General features: G+C 33.2%; 1 protein-coding gene across 7 annotated transcripts in view; it reads right to left on the reverse strand.

The window, feature by feature from the left end:
• Nucleotides 1-18,573, reverse strand: part of PCDH15 (protocadherin related 15) — a 1,372,333-nt gene that overhangs the window by 277,999 nt on the left and 1,075,761 nt on the right. For all 7 annotated transcript variants that reach the window (XM_079899577.1, XM_079899579.1, XM_079899582.1 and 4 more), the window contains 2 exons: nt 10,608-10,801; nt 2,715-2,847 (listed from right to left, as the gene is read on the reverse strand). In XM_079899577.1, coding sequence (XP_079755703.1) covers nt 2,715-2,847; nt 10,608-10,801 — 327 coding nt within the window. The remainder of the gene's footprint in view (nt 1-2,714; nt 2,848-10,607; nt 10,802-18,573) is intronic.

The following is an 18,573-nucleotide window of genomic DNA, read 5'->3' on the forward strand; positions in this document are numbered from 1 at the left end:
ATTGTGGTAAAAGTTTAACAACTGGCTCTGGACTGGAGGGTACTGATTTGTTGCATTTGCTAATTTCTGTGGCATAAATACACCCACCATGGCCAATTGCAAGCTATCAACGTGACACAACTCAACACGAAGCTGGGGAGAAATGCACACAACTTGCTGTCACGATCTCAGAGCCCGCTCTGGCTCCAGCACACCAGTCTTACAGGCTTCACTGGCAGATCAGAATTACAAAGGAGGAACATGCTTAAGAGCAAGATCTGACCAAATCTGGAAGGAAAAACCCCACCTAATACTAACCCTGATCAGCATAAGTTCGAAAATTAAGAGTTCTGGGTAACATTTTCCTCCACTAAATGCCATCAATACAGCAGCCAGGCAAAACAGCCTTAACAGGCTGAGGAAAATCACAGCCTCCCAAACAACTTTTAGATAGAATGAAAGGAAAATACCTACAAAGGGAAAGGAAGTGGGGGGTGAACAAGGATTATTCTCTGAAAAGAAACCACTTTGATCTCAGTCAAAACAGATTATTTTGAAGTCAGTCCGCTGTTATCTTCGAAAATATATTTCCCCACAAATCTTGTCTTTCTAAATTGAGCTATGAGTCAGCAGTGGGTAGTGCCGTGTGTGAAAAAGAGAGGATGTAGCCAGAAGTACCTCTAATGCATTCTGTTATTACAAGTCTTTGGAAGAGTAATTTGATGGAAGCTTTTCAACTTTTAGGTCACTAGTTTAAATTCAGTCTCAGTTGATCACGAGCCAAAGTGTATGGTTGGTGGCCTGTGAAAAATGCCTTGATGGTGTCACCCTAGTTCTTTCTAATAGAGACTGCCACTTTGTAATTGGCACCCTTTATTTTGCTTCTACCAGAAGCACAAAGGGTGAATAGAAATGTCATTTCAAGTATTTTCTCAGATTTTGTACTAGAGATATTTGAGATATGAAAAAGGCCAACTCCTTTTCATCTTTAACTCACAGGTAGAATTATTCTCCTATAATATGGTACCTAGATATTTCTGGGATTTATTGAAACAAAACCTGAGCCAGCTTACAGGTAAAAATATATCTTACTCATAGAGAGTTAAATTATACAAAGGCACATTTTTAAGAAATATTTAAACGTAAAACATGTAAAATTTCTTGGCCTGAACTTACAAATCTAAGATTTATTTTTCTTTTCTTCTTGTTTAAACAAAATAAATCCCCATATATGTAAAGAAGGATTTTCATTATTCTATAAAGGTACTTGTCTTCATATTTGGTTTTCCATATTTTTTATCATTTTCATGACTTAACTAAATGTTTTCTTCCTCCTAAAGAAACTATAGGTTTTGTTTTCTTCTATTTTGACCATTAAAATCCCCCAAATTTCCTTATTACTAATATGTCTACTTTCGTATAATTTTGTTTCCCATCTTTTAATAGTAAATGAACAACAAAAGCAAATTCTCTCTAGTTGCCTGGAAAAAAGCAACAAAATAAATACGAGAGCAGAGGCAAAGAGAAGCATCTGGTAATGTCAACCAAATTTTTGGCAGCCTCAGATAATGAGTGGGATATAATGGAATGAACCTTGTTTTGGAAATAATGGTAATTCAATCAGCTGAGTTAGGCCTCATTTAATTTCTGTAAGGTTCACTTTCCACATCTAGATAATGAGGTTGATATGTTTCATTATTTTTTACATTCTTTCTAGTACAAACATTCTATGGAATCTTCATTTTTATATCATCAGGGTTTGAGTGAGAGGGTGTCTGTATTCAGATGACATTGAGCAAGATGCCTCGTGTTGCCTCATTTGATGGTAAAGATCGATGCTGGGATTTTCTTAAATCATCACATTTAAAATCTCTCTTAACCTTCAAGGCCAGCTTCCTGAATTCTCATGTCAACACCTCCTGCCATTTCCATATAACACCAGGAGATGATAAATCCTCCGTCCTCTGAACATCCATAGGTAAAATAATATGTCATGTTCTGGTCCTCATGATTTTTACGGTAAGTGACAGTTATTATCAACATCATATGTAGCCTAACTTGAAGCTGTAGATTCAGTTGAAAATGCAGCATTTTCTGGCCAAATGTGCTTTAGTTAGAAATGTATAAATTGAGAAAATCAAGCTATGATTCTGCAAGTAACTCATATGCCCATGAATCTGGAGCTGCAAATGGAAATATCACCTAAAGCTATCCCATTCATAGAAACAAATAAACTGAGGCACAGCAACTACAAGATTCGCCCATGGGCACAGAATAAAATTGTCTGCCTCAGCAATAGAATGCCTACCATCAGCCGGTGAATCTAAAGTCATTTTCTATACAGAACACTGCAGCAAAAATAAATCCTGCTGGGGCAAAGGAATCCAAGACAGAAAATAATAGTCAGCTGCAGACTCTTTGGATGCAAAGTACAAAATATTCAAGTGCATGTTTCCAATCCCTTCATTATCTCTTGTAACGATTGCAGCTAATCCCTGCCAGCTAGCGTTAGCTCTTCAACAGTGGCAATCAATAGAATAGATTAGCTGTGAAAACCCACCATCCATATTATCCCTGCTTTCCTTTCCAGATGGAATTTTCATTCACTAGAGTGTAATCAGACATGTGAGGTTTTCTCCTCCGCCATGCACAGATATAAACCCATTAGCCTTCAAGGTTGTCGCTAGAATTTTTTTTTTTGTCGCTAGTATTTTATACATATATAAGGAGCATACCTGTAGATTTAATAAAACAGCGCCGACCCTCATGGCCTCACTCATTTCAAGGCTATACATCAGCTGTGGGAAGCGAGGAGGGCTTTGATTATTTGGAGGAAGCACTTCAATGTACACAGTGCAGATGGAGTGCCTGCAGAGAAAGAGAAGCAAACAAGAGGGGTAAAAATCTACATCACATTTAATGACAGACTGAATTTGATATTCTGTTATTGGGTTTACAGGAGAGGAAATTCTGAATTTTTATAGGAAAAAATAAAATAATTCAAAATGAAAGGATGGAAAAATAAAGCTACCACCAAAAGATGATGTTTTTATGAAATTATCTTAGTAAAAGGAAAAATAATGCCTCAGGTACATGTTTTTCCTACTTAGATTAATAGTGTGAATTAAAAAGGAATAGCTGTACAAATAAAGCTAATAAATTAACTTGACTTCTGACTTTATTTTGTAATGCTTCTCTAATAGCAAAAAAAATTCTATAAATATCTAGTAATAAGAGTTGGTCTTGGGGCTCTATTCCTATTAAACCAGCAGAGAGAGTATTGATTAAAATAACACAAAAAACAAAATATGGGCTGTGTTTTATTAATTTTGTTGCTGACATCAATGGCTTAATGAAATGCATATCAAGAGTCAGGATCATAAAGTAATCATTGTGTAAAATAGTTGCAAACAAAACCAAATCTGTTTTTAAGTCTTCTTTAAAGAGTTTAATATAAAAATTTAGAAACTAGATTTAATTGAAGCCTTAGATTGATGGGCATTGTTTTTGAGGGATAAAAATATATTCTATTATTATAAGGACAAAAACATTAGCATTGACATAATCATCTTTTTTGATATGTCTAAACTCTGAAATTTCTTTACACAGCAAAAGCTGAAGATGTTCAAGGTTGGCACAGAAGAAACACTGGCAAAAATATATCAAATGAGACCTGCGAATTTACAAAGTTAGTCTTCTATCTTGAAGAACATACCACCACTGCCTGAGATGTATGCTTTAAACTTATTTTAACAAAATCATGCCTTTTTATTCAAAACACATTTCTTACAATTTCTATTTGGGGGCTAGAATTTTCTTAAAGTAGCCCAAAGCTCTTTGCATTAAGTGCATCAATTAAAAGACATGGTCACCAAAAACATTTTTCTGAGATTATTCTATAATAGTTTACTTTGAAAAGCCCTTAAGAGAAATACAGATCATAGGCACTGAAAACGATTTTTTAGCTTATCACCTTATATCACCTTATATTATGCCGAAGTCCAAATTGTTTCTGAACATATTCTCAGTAGAATAGATACCTATAGAATATTAAGCACCTCTAAAAAGCTGCAGTGACTTTAAAAAAATTTCATACTTAAATTCATCACAATATTGTTCCAAAGTAATCTCATTTTAAATTAAAATCTCTTAGACTTCATAATCAGTAAAAGTATCTGCATTCTTTCTTGCTCTGATTTTATCTCATTATTAAAATTTGCCAATAAAATTACCCAAAATATAATTGCTTTTCTGTTCAATTTTGTTTTACAACTCGTGCTTTAAGGATAAAATGTTAAAGTAGATTAAAATGGATGATGAAATGCTGCTTATAAACTTAGCGGTATTAAGTTTAGCCTATAGGTACTATAATGGCTAGATGAAAAAGAAAAATATCAGCAAGTTATAAATTTAGTGTGCAAAGAGTCCCACTCTCATATTGTAGGAATACATTAATTGTCAATATGAGGTGGGCCTATTATCCTCCCAGGTGGTGATCTGGTTCCAACAGCCATCCCAAGATATACACTATTGCTGATATTACCCTTCGTAATCCTGACTTTTTTTAGTGTCTGTTATTTATCAAGTGATTTAAATATTTTATAAATCTCTTCCTTTTTGCTGCCAGCACATTCTCTATGCATAAGTCTTATAACATTTACCCTATACCACATTGGTAATAACCCTAGCTGAGTGACGTTGAGCACTGGATTCATAACCACACATTCCTGGGTTAGAATTTTTATGCTATCACATGTGATCATAGGCAACTGACTTCTTTCAGTTTCACTATTTCCATCTGATAATTAAGAATAATAACATTAAGATTAGCATAAGGATTAAATAAGATTATACGTATGGTGTGTATGTGTGTGTGCACATGTGTGTATGTATATATAAGTATATACACACAAAGAAAAACACATTTATCAGTTATTATTGTTAACTGTTCAAAATAAGGCTTCTTATTCTATTCTGTGGAATGAACTAAATAAGCTTATATTTACCTTATTAACATCCCTTAAAATATTTTAGACATTTTAATCACATCTTTTCACTTTTCTTGGCTAAAAACCTACAGGCACAGTATCCCCTCTTGCCTCCCCAGAGTGGAGTGTGGTAGTGTTAGGGTTCGGACATATTGGATCAGAATCTTTTGATGTGGGACCACAAATCTACATTTTCCATGGATATACAAGGTTTTTCTCACACACACTTGATTCAGAAGACCATTGTCCCAGAAGTTCATGGGAAATATAGCATGTAGACTCACCTGCTTTTTAAGTTAGGAGCCCAGGGGATTCCTCTACAAACTGACCTAAAACTCTCCTTAATAAGCTTGGAGGCAAGAGATTCCCTCACTGATTAACATTTTCTTTTTGACATAGAACACACCTGTACCCCAAATTCAAAGTTTCTTTTCAAAAAGTTAGAGCATTCCTGCTTTTGATATTTAGAACTTCAGCTTACTGATGTGGAGTACTTTATAAAATCTTTACCAGAATATGGGTCTCTTTCTGCTCTTAAAACTATAATTTGTACTAAACTTATTGTACTTTGTATATTTCCTTATTTTTCCCCCTTTGAATATTTTCCCATTTTAGAGGGCTAAACTGTTTATATCCACAGCACTACAATAAGGACCTCTAACTCAGATGAAGCTTGTGTCTTTGCCACAGAGAAGAAAAATTTTAAATGCAAAACAAAAAGACTATCCCCAAGGCAGAAGACAGTGAACAACTATGGTCCAACATGACCGTCTCCTTCATCTGCCCTTACTCCTTTGCTTCCTTTGCTCCTTTCCACAGTAATTCAAATGCTAGAATTGCTAATCATGTCCTCCACCCCCACAAACACACACTCCTGGATCTTAGAGTTATTTGGGGAAGATCATAACTCAGGTCTTGCATTTTTCATCTTTAACATCCTGACACTTCCCTACAATGTGTTTAAATAAGCACTAACCTTCGTGATAGCTATTGCCTTCTAAAATGCTATCTCCTTTTTATCCCTGATGTCAGCATAGTGTCAGAGTTAGCTTTCCTAAAATGAAATGCCAAGAGTATTAACAATAAAATGATATCATTAATGCTGTAATAAATAGTAGTAATTCAACAGCATTGATCAAGCACATAATAAAACAGGACAGTCATGAGGTAAATAATAAATTATAATAAATTCTATGTGAACACTCTGTATTACATTTTATAGCTAGTCTTAAATGCATAAAACTGAGAATCTATATAATACCAATTTTATTTTTGTAATATAGCCAGTATAATGTAGATAACTCTCTATTTCTAAACATAAAAATCATAAAGTTTTTATTTCGCATTTGGTAATGAGGTCAAAGTAGAACAAGAGAGGTGATGTAACTTCTCAGATAATCGTATGATTTTAAAAGACCCTAGAAACCATCTAGTTTAACTCCCATTTTACAAAAGAGGATTATAAAATCAGAAAGATTAAGTGACAGATTCAGGGTTATGAAGTTAATTAGCAACAGCAGATGAACTAAAAGGCAAGGCTTCTGTATTCAAAATCTGCCTGTCCTTTCTCCCCACATCCTACAAGAACAAAAGTGGGAGGTAAACTGAAGACATTTTAGTTATCTGATGTGTATTTCTGTGGGGAGTATAAAACATCCTTGGTTTGCAACGAAGGATGTTATCTCATAGGAAATCACAAATTTCAAGTCTTTGGATCAGGTTATAATATTACAATCAATTTTAATTATTTATATCATGAATAAAACTTCATCCATAACACTTTGTTTTTAAGAACAAAATAAAATATGAATAAAAAGAGGTTATGAAGATAGACCTAAGAAGCTTTTACTTCAGAAATGGTATAATTTTTAAAAAGTCATATTTTTTGGACATATTTTTTGGACAATATCATTGTCCATATTTTTTGGACAATAGTACACAGTGGTACTGAGGTGATGTCCTTGACACTTAGAGGATTGCACAATCTGTATGGTAATTTTCTTTTCAATGTGTCAACATACTCTACAGGGTGTCTATTTGTAACTATATTTCTACATTGTCTCTAAGATGAAGGTTCTAGGTATTTATATTGCGTTCACTAGGAGACTTAAGACAAAAACCTTATCTTTTCTTCCTTTGTCTCCCACCAACATCACACTAAAAAAGATATATTTACATTTCAGTGTTTACAGGTTCTACTTTACTGTTTTGGAAGTACACACAGGAATCCATAGGAGCAAAAATTTCAGACTTAAAGCTAAATAAGATGTCAGAGAAATTTCTCAGGGGAAGTTACAGGGACAAGATGTACTTAGGTACATGGTGTTGAGAGGAGACTGAAGGGGACACAGGCAGAAGTCTAACTAGAGACTTCTAATTAGAAGAGGTTTTCAACACTAGAGAACAGTGGCTTGGACTGCTATGTTAATAATGAAAGTAGGGGGATTTGTTGGTTTCTGAGTATGTTTTTAGGGTAGAGCTTAGAGTTGTTGCTCAAGATTATATTTGGAGTTTGAATGAAGGATAAGCATTGAGGATGGCTCCAGGGATCTTCGGCCAAAGTGACTCCAAGTTTGGAGATGCTTTATACCTACCACATATTGGACATTGAAGTCACCAAGCATTTTGACATACTGTTGAAATGAATGCCAAGCAGACTAGAACTAAACTCTTCCGCAGTGACCTGCAGGTCTGTAGATAACAGTGGGAGATGAGTATTTTCCTCTATAGAGGAAATACTATTGATCTCTTAAGAATTCTTAATCTTTGGGATTCATTTTGGTAAATCATACTTTCTTGAAAAATTATCCATTTCATCCATCTTTTCAAGCTTTTACAGCTATTAAAGCAAAGTGGTCTTTTAATGATTCTTTAAATTTCTTCTATGTTTTTTCCCTCTCAGAATTTATTAGGTAAAGTTTCACTTTCTCCTACTTTTTTTGATTAGTTTAGCTGATAGTTTATAAATTTATTTATGTTTTTATTTATTTATATTTCAAAGAACCAAATTTGGATTTATTTATTGGCTTTAGAGATGTTTACAACTAATTCATAGTCATCAAACTTATGAATTCATTTTTGTGTTTCTTTGTGGTTTTTGCTTATTTCACTTATGAAGTATCATAACAACTATATAAAGCCTTCACAAAAGTTTCTCAAAAAGAAAAGCATGGACTAATTTCACTAAATAAAATACCAACAAATATAATCCAGCAGTTTATTTCAAGATTAAAATACCAAGGCCTACTTGGATTTATATCAGGAATGAAAAATAGATTTATTATAGGAACTGTATTAAGATCAATCATCCTAGCACTGGCTCAAAAAGAAAATTCATTATTGTCTTCATAACTGAGGATATTTATTTGACTTGAATAAATGACCATTCTTATTTTTAAAAAGTCAATAAAATAAGAATAGAAGAATGTTTTCTTAACATAATAAAATATGTTTTTTAACCATAAACCAATATAATAGGGAAATGTGGGAGGTATTCCCACTCAAATCAAAGTCAAGACAAGCATTTTTATTGCAAGTACTAGCAAATGAAATTAAAGGGAAGAAAAAAAATAGAAAGACATCAAACTATCATTACTTATAAAATATATTCTTGGATAACGTGGGAACATGAACTGGAAAACTACAAAAACATAAGAGAATTAAATAAGAATGTGGGTTAAAATTAATATAGATTAACAGCTTTTACATATGTGTCAACCAACTAGAAGAATGAGGAAGAAGAAGTCTATTTACAATAACACCAAAAGATGAGAAACAACCCAACAAAAAAATGTATAGGACATATATAAAGAAAATATTTTTTAAATAAAATCTACTAAAGGACACAAAAGAAAACATGGACAAATGAAGAGACAGCAAGTTCTTAGAAAGATTCAACACCAACAATGTATAATTTAACCTAAGTAATTAATTTATAAATTTAATGTGTTGCTAATAAAAATATGGTAAAAAAACATACTTAAGTAGCTTATATAAAGTCAAAAAAATTAACAGAAAGAGGAACCAGGAAATTTTTAAGGAAGAAAATCAATGAGTTAAGTTCACACCACTGTGTTATAAAGCATAGTTTAAAATCTTAACAATTAAGATTGTGTGATAATAGCTCATAAAAAAAATAGGTGAAGTAATGGAATAGTGGAGAAAGTCTAGAATCACATTCAAATACATAAGCAAAGATATAATAAATGTAACATCTCAAATTAATGAGTAAAAAGATGAACCAACTGATATATTATGTGAAAAATGGCATAGTTGCCTGAAAAAAAATACTGCTGGATCAATACCTCCTATTGTACAGTAGGATAAATCCTAAATGCAACAGATTTAAACATACAATATGAATACACAAAGTCACTAGTAGAAAACACAGAATAATTGTAACCTGGGTTTAACAAATCAATAGAAAGATGGGCAAAGATTGTGGACACAGAATTCACAGAAAAGGTAATAAAAGTAGAAAACACAGGAAATATACTCAAACTCACTCATAAGCAAATGGATAAAAAAATAAATACTATTTTTTTAACCTATCAGGCTGGCAAAAATCCAGAAGTTTGATATGACACACACTAGGGAGACTGTTTAGAATTAGCCATACTCAGACCAGGCAGTTAGAATTGCAAATTGTTATAAGCCCCATAGAATACAATCTGGCAGTTCTCTCTAAAACTTACAATTGTATGAACCCTTTGGTCTAACTTCCGGGAATTCACTGTACTGATATACTGGCACACATTCAAAATGATGCGAGTTCGATGTTACTTATTTCTTCATTGTCTGTTAAAGACAGACTGACACGTAAAGTCTATCAACAGTGGATTTCTTAAACTGTATTACATATATATGAAGGAATATTATGTAGCTGTGATTAAAAGTTTTAAGGGAATTATCCAGTATTCATCTGGAAAGAACCCTAAGATACACTGTGAGGGTGAAAAATAAACCAGCAAGGTTCAGCAATGTATTAATATTAACTTCATATTTTCTTAAAATGCATACTGAAAATCTGGAAACAAACAAGAAATCAATAAAAGGGATATCTCAGGGATATCTCTTGGGGGTGGGCAGATAAATGTAGTTGTAACAGCTGGAAGTCTTTTTACTTTTTTCTCTCTTACTGTCTCTCTCTCATATATATCTATGAGATTATATTACATATACACAAATATATAGATAGATTTTCTAGATAAATTGTATATGTGTATAAAAAATTTTAAAATAATTACTCTGACACTGAGAGATGGCCTCAAAACCCTGAGACATCACGTATTACATGTTATCTGTGACCTCTCACTATGAGCAGCCTTGCTTTTCGCTAATAAAGCGGACACATGCCTCTAATATTTCCCCGTTCCCACTCCCCCTCCCAACAAAGACTTGCAACCTTCACATCTGTGAAATCACAGTTAATTATTTTGTGGTTTAATCTTGACTTTATTGTACTTTTCCCACAATTTGACCAAAGAAGAATATGCAGTTCCTGAGAAACCAGTCTCTCTGATTTTCTGATCTAATTTAGGTGTTTATAAGATAAAAGAATGCTTGTGGCGCGTCTTAAACTTAATTTGGGGGTTTAAACTGGAGCGATGAAAAGACTGCATTGCTTCTGATATAAATTACCTTCTCTCTGCTGGAGGAGCATTATCCGCTGCTTGGATGGTGAGTGCATAAGTCCGCCCAACTATCAATTCCACCCCCGGAGCGATGGTGATAAGCCCTGTTGTTTTATTGATGACGAAGTCTCCCTGAGCCCCAACCAGTATTTCATATGTGATCTCCCCGTTTGACCCTTCGTCTGGGTCGAATGCAGTGAGCTGGAATTGAAAATAACAACATAAATCCTCTTGGGACTCAACTTCTCAACATTGTGTCATTTTTTTTCACCCAACAAAAGAAGCTTGCTTTCAAGCACACACACACAAAGAAAGTAAAAAAAGTTCTCTCAGCATGTACACTCTTGTTTTCTTGAATTGAGGCTACTGTGTTCTAACGCTGAAGCAATCACATCAGGAAAGAATTTTTTGTTCTTGTGAGAGTGATAAAAGATTTTGAACCTTGAAGACTATTTTAATTTCCTAAAGCAAAAAAAAAAAAAAAAAAGGAAAGCCTGTTCCTATAGGAATTTTTTTTTCTCTGTCTTATCACCTGTTCTTGACACATAAACACATATTAATAAGGACGGAGGCCTGGAAAAACTGAATTGCTTTTATTATTCCCATCCTTCCTTTGCTCTAATTTTTTCCAGTCTTAATGTTTTCCTTCCCATCTCCCAGGGATTCTCTTGTTCTGTAATTCTTTTTACTTACACATGGGTTTAGCAAAAATTCTTATAATCTTGTTCACAATGACTTATAAAGGATTGATAAGGCTTAGCGTATTACCTTTTCAAAAGCAAACAAATGCATCTCCAATTGTAGAATATCTAATTAGAAAATAAGAATATCAAGCCCAAGAAATATTTTTTTTGAGAAAAGGGATTCAATTTAGAGTCCCTGACATAATACCACGTGAGCATCTGTAAGGCTAAGTTGCACATATTCATAATCATTGCAAATGATATGCAATAGTTAAAGACTATTTTGGGTCATTATATATGAAAAGAGAATAACCATTATTTATTTCATAAAGTCAAATTAAGGTCATTATGATTTAATATGTTAAATAAGCCTCATGGACTTCCTGATAAATATAAATTTACTTAAGGGGGCCAAAAAAAAAGATTCTACTGGGAAATCTTATAATACGCATTTTACAAAGAGTCACAGAATTTTCTGTTTTCATCCTTTGACAGATAAAGAAAAGAAAGCTGGCCTCAGTTTACACATAAGAGGAAGGCAAAAATTTCCTGTTAATAAAACACACAGGGTTGTAATAAATAAAGCTGCAGAAAAAAATTTCTTATTTATTGACATTACGTATTTCTTATCCATGAGTTTCACTTCTATAAAGTAGCAGTTCTTTGTCATCCACAGACTTCTTTGGGCATCTATGGGACATTTTGGTGCACTTTCTTAGATAAAATGCAAGTGTACACATTTACCTTGAAACTTAAATTCAATTTCAGATATGCTGTGTTAATTAATGGCCCATTCAAAGGATCATGTTAACTATCCTAATGAAATGTAAACAAAGTACTTTACGCACCTCATCGTGCTTAAGGGGATATACTGTGCATAGCCTATTTCTATTTTTATTATACACTGCATTTAGAATGATAATGTGCATAGAAATAGCAGCAACAAAAATAACTGAGAGAAAAAAAGGAAATTTGAAAGAGAGGAATAAATTCAGCTAAGTCTGAGACTGGGTATTTGGGGGTGAACAGATGTGGCTGCCAGAAGGAAAGGCATTTCATGAAACGATTTTGGGACTTACGTGAGGATGACAGACATAGTCCTAAAGGCAAAGGAGAAGGAAACAATTTGCAGAAAGTCAGAATGAATGATATATATTTATGGAGAACTATTCAAGCCAGACTCATTCTCTTTTGTGTGTGGATAAAATTAGAAAATTAGAGGACAGGGGTAGCAGAGGAGAAATCAATTTTGATTATAGTAAATCACTTAACACAATGTCTCAGGAAATCCTAATTAAAATTTAGCTCAAACTGGATTCAATATTAACATTCTTCCTGGGACTGAAATCGGCTAAAGGAATTTAGTGATAAATGGCAATGCATCAAGTTAAGAAGAAGTGTTGAGAAATGTGCTTAAGGGATGTAGGTATTATGGTTGGTCTTATTTAACATTTTCATAAATGATATTGGAAAGGAGAAAGCTGGATGATAATTAAATTGAAAAAGGCACCTGTCTGGGAGGTGCTGTAAATACCAAACAGTACTGCAAAGCACAGGTGATAGAAACAACCCCAAAACTGCAGAGGCAGCCAACCACAGATAAGATAATATATTCAGGGAATACAACTAGTGCCAAATAAATCATTAGCAAGTAGGAAGTTTAACAAATAAGCCAAATAATGAATTCTATGCTTGTTACTCAAATAGCTTTATACAAATTTTCAGACTTTCAACACTAAGTAATAAAAGAGTGGGTCAAGAATCCATTTAATTGAGTTCCTATACATGTAAACAAAAATATTTTAAAGGAATTATTGGTGGTCCAAGATTAGAAAAGAGCTGAGACACTGACTCAGAATACCCTGAAAACGGTAACATCTTGTGAAAAACCCTGAAACTAAACTATGGTGGGGATTTAATTCAATAACAACTCAATGATCTTGTGATCAGTGGTCTGTGAGATTATAGGTATATAAAGCCCGTTCCTAATTTAATGGGAAAATCTGCCCCGTAAATAAAAATGCTTTAATTTAATTTTTTTTCATCTTCCAGTGCATTTTAATCAAACTTCCATCATCAGAAGAGTTCTTGTAGCATACAGTGTTAGGATGGGCATGTTGACTTGGTCCTACAAATGGAATATCCACAGATTTGCACTTCAAACGTGTATGAAAAATAAAATATATAATATTTAGCTGTATAAATTTCCCCACTAATCATGTTATCTTTAAAATAAATTACTACCTCTGTCCAATAAATTAAGCAGCCTGGAGTCACTAAGCAGACATCAGCCAAATGACATCCATTTCTTGAAAACATTCTGGGAGAAATACTGGAGACAGTCAAATGCTTACAGGAATCAACATGAATTAAAACTAGCACATTCAAAATAAAAATCTACAACATTATTGAGAGAAATTTAAAAGTATGTGGAAAGACAGTCCATGTTCATGGATATAAAGACTCAATATTTTAAGATGGAAATTCTTTAAATTTATTTGATTTATAGATTCAGTGTAACCCCTATCAAAATTCTATCAGGCTTTTTGGTGGAAATTGTCAAGTTAATCCCCAAATTATATGGAAATACAAGGGACCTAGAATAGCCACCATTTTAGAAAAGAAAAACAATGAAGAAGGAATTACACTATCAATTTGAAAACACACTATCTACCCACAGCAATCAAGATGTAGTTTCGACATTAGCTAGACATACAGATTAACAGAAGTCCAGAAGTAACCTCTTACATTTATAGCTAACTGACTTACAACAAAATACCAAGGTAATTTATGGGGAAAAGATAGTTTTTTGAATAAAACCTGCTGAGATATTTATATGCAAAAGATTTTTTTTAATGAACAGAGACCTTTATCTCACAGCATATGCAATATTAATTAAAAATGGATCATCTAAATGTAAAATGTAAAAGCTAAAACTATAAAACTCATAGTAGGTGATATAGGAGAAAATCTTTGTGAACTCTTGTTGGCAAAAGTTTCTTAGATGTGACACTAACAGCATGATACACAAAAATAGAAAATATTTGCAAATCATATAGCTGATAAGGGACTTGTATTCAGAATTTAATGAATATCAGCCATTTCAACAAAATATATTTAATATAATAAAACTTCAATATAATTAAAGTCTGCAACACGAGTGAGTAAACTATATATTTTAAGAGTCATTATTTTGGTTATAAGTTTTGATTCTAATGCAAATGGGTTTAGGTAAGAAACTGTATGATCTTTAGTAAAGTTAAATTGTTTTAATATAAGACAAAATTATGTACACATGTAAGAGTATATTTACAATTTTGAAAGGTTTGCTCAACAAATCTTTATCTGGTATTTGCTTAAAATACTAAACCCCACTAAGACCTTAAATAAATATACCCTCAAACTTTAATCATGATATCACAAACACACATATACATACACACGTATACTTACCACAGAGAACAATATCATTATTTGACATACAATAAATTGTCAAAGTCATTAAAATACTACATAGACTTATCCTAATTTTGTTTATAATATTGGAAATTATAAAAATAATTTTAACATATAATTCTATATGTAATGTTTATATGTCCTCCACAGGGTAGTAAATAATATACAGGGCACATAAAGATATACACAGATAAGGCAGTAAAGGATATTATCATAAATGCTTTATATAATTCATGAGAATGAATTGATATTAATAATAACTGGATGACTTTATACAAGATTAATCATTTACAGTGCACATATGGAAGTAGTTCATATAACCAATTTAATACAGCTGGTACTATTAGCAGCAACATTTTAAAGAGTAGAACACTGAAGTACAGAAGGATAAGCTATTTGTGCAAGGTTACATAGGGTACAAAGTGACAGAAAGGGACACAACTGGTTAGTCTGGTTCCAGATACTATTATCCTTATTTAAAAAATGGTTTTTGTACTTTTAAAAAATTTTTATTGGAGTATACTTGATTTAAAATGTTGGTAACAGATACTATTATCTTTAAATTGGATTTAACATCAACTTTGCCACTTATAAACTTTGTGAATTTGGACCAATTTTTTATCAATGTACTAGCTCAAATTCTTTATAAAATCAGTCTGTGAACAAGGAATATTTTCATAGTAATTTCTAGCTCTAATATTCAATGACTTGTGACACAGCATTAGTAATCAGGAATGTTTTCAATGTAATGTATTTTTCCATATTAAGAGCAGTAAAGGGATAGCTTGGCTGAGGCTAAAAAGTTAGAGACTGTTTTGGAAAGGGCTATGGGAGATAACACTTTGTGTGTGGCAGAGAGAATTCTTAAGCCAAAGAGAAAGCATTTCTAGAATGAGACTCTTTCTAAACTAATTGAGAGCAAATTAATTGAGGGAATAAATTCAATGGATATTTGGTGAATCCCTACTATGTGGAAATCATTGTGCTGACCACTGGTGGTTAGAGATCACTAAAAGGAATTTATGGTTCAGTAGGTTAGACAGAGATGTAAAAGCTAACTTTAATGCAAGGCACAGTAAAATGTATGGGAGATAGAACTGCCACCTAGATATGTGGGAGTATGATGGAAAGAACAATGAATTCTGACTTGCTATGAAAATAAAGACTTTATTTAAAAAATAATATTTGAACTGTGTGTAAAAGAATGAAAAAAGGTACAATTTAGATTAAATTTTAAAACCTGAGAGAGATATCAATAGGCATAGAACAGGAAGGATATTCTATGCTGAACAAACCCTCTATATAATCTCAAAGTTGGTTACATGGAGAGATGTAGCATGAGATGAAACAAAAATACTTGAAGTATTACATAGCTGTCCTTGACTACATGGTGTGGAGATTAGACTCTTCCTTCAGTAGGATAAGGACCTATTTTGACTTGTGTCTGTGTTTCAGAATAATCATTTGTAGCAGTGAGGTGGGGAACCTGCAAAAATACAGTTGTCAGAGTCAACTGTAGCAGCCTAACTTATGGCAGTGCATGGGCATGGAAAAGGAAATGATGACAGACAGGTACACTTTGAAACAGCATTTTCAGAAACCAGACAATCGGACAATCACTGGGATGTATGCAGGTGAAGGAGGGAGAAAAGAAACATGACTATAGTTGCTGGCCTGAAGCCAGGGTAATCCAAGATCAACTGGGCTCTTCAAAATATAATTGCCTCCAAAGAAGACAGGTTATGTATGTTTGAGTCTCTGTGTGTGTGTGTGTGTGTGTGTGTGTGTGTGTGTGTGTGTGTGTCTGTGGGTGTGTCTGTGTTTCTGTATCAGAAGAAAGATAATGTATTAGTCAATTTACCTTAGAGTATGTCCTGTTTTATCTGCCTGTCAAATATCCACCTTGCCATGTCCAACAGCTTGATGCTCAGGTCATCACAGGACATTTAACTTTGGGTGACATGAGTACACATAAAAGTGATGATTGAAAACTTGGGAATAGATGAAAGAGAGGAAATTTATATATTGATTTTTGGAAAATGTTAATATTGAAAGATTGGGAATTGAACAAGAAGCCAGCAAGAAGTCCCTCAGCCACCAGACAGCTAGGATGAGAACCAGGGAGGTTTTCCATAAAAGCGTAAATTTGAGAGTTTTACATAGATTAAGTATGGAGAAATATTTACTTCTGTGTTTGACTCATTAGAATTATGATTTTATATGATTTTAGTAGTATGATGTGAGCGAAGGCCAGATTTATAACTATGTATTAATTATGCATAAATACAGAATAAAATAATAAACTATCTAGATTTATCAATCCAAATGCTTAAATACATCAGAGTTGGAATATCAGAGTTAGATAGTAGCATGAAATCTTATCTGGGAAGAGTGTTTAGACCACGGCATAGGAGGATTTAAAAATGCTTATAGGCCAAAGGGAAAGAATTGAGAGAAAGAGATTATTGTAGTAAAATAAAACTGAAAGGATGGAATAACTAGTGAGCACAAGTGAAGGTGAGGGGAAGGGGTGGACTTTAAAGCAGTGAAGAGGAGTAAGAAACATGAAAAAAGAAAGTAAGAACTGAAAAACAAGAAATATGGGAAGAGGTGCGGGTGACAATCAAAGGACGCCACTCCATGAGGGACTCCATCTTAATAAATTAAGATTCCATTTTTCAGAGGGTACAAAAATATTGTTAAGGTTTAAGGCAGTTTTTCTCAAAATTAGCTACATATTAGAGCTTCTTTGTTTTATTAAATAAAATCTCTCCAAGTGACTCTACTATGTGTTACCATATCATTTAAATAAAAATATTTCAGGGTGTAGTCCAGGCATCAATATTTTTTAAAGTTTCTCAGGTAGAACTCTAATACTCAGGATGAAGAACCATTGATTTAAGAGAATTGTAAAAGTCTAAGAATAGCATCTTTGGAGTACAGACAGGATAGCTAACTACAAATAGTAAAAATCTGCATCTTTAAAATATTAATATTATATAATTATATATAAAAATCTATATCTCCAATATAGAGCAATTGGTTTTTCAAGAAAACTAGCAATGTGTGAATGAGACCTTAAGACAACAGAGTGGGATATCATTTAGAGTGAACCTGGAAGATTTCATTGATGGCCTACAAAATTGTCTTTTGTGCAGCAAAAAATACACTGCATGAACTGAAGAATCATACTCACCCATGCCAGTAATTTCTCTCTTAACACAAGATGTGCTCATAACCTGATTACACTTAACTTTCAGTTGTGAAAGATGCAGCTGCTGTTTTATGGCAGTGCTCCCATAAGTGTATTTCATGAACCATACATGTCAGAATCACCCTGTTCCTTTTTACAATAAGCAAGCATAATAAAGTCAGAAGGCTAGTTTATAACTGAGAACTTTTAACAAGAACCTGGGTAGTACTCACATTTTTATGACCAACTGATCCACGCTTGTGGACAAGGAGAGCTACCTCATAATAAGAAGACAGTAGACTCAAATACTTATGTACTTACATCAGGCCAAGATAGTCTCATGTCTACACTGAAAATGATCTGATTATAATACTTAAAATCTGTTTTCCAAGGCTCTCTTTGCTGGAGAGTGCTCATTGTCTCCTTTGTTTCTAACACTTTCACTCCTGTTGACAACAGATTACTAACCAAAGAGGAAACCAGTTGATCTTTTGTGGAGTTAGTGAGGAAAGGCAGGTTATTGAACGGTTAGTGATGAATGGAGCGTAAGAACCCATTTTATGACCCTTAAAATGCAGTTGCAGATCACGGTTCTGAATTATTTTGCTCTGTTTTACATTTTTTCTCTCACTGGGAAATCT

This window comes from Stenella coeruleoalba (assembly GCF_951394435.1).
Source record: "Stenella coeruleoalba genome assembly, chromosome: 16".
Taxonomy (NCBI): Eukaryota; Metazoa; Chordata; class Mammalia; order Artiodactyla; family Delphinidae; genus Stenella; species Stenella coeruleoalba.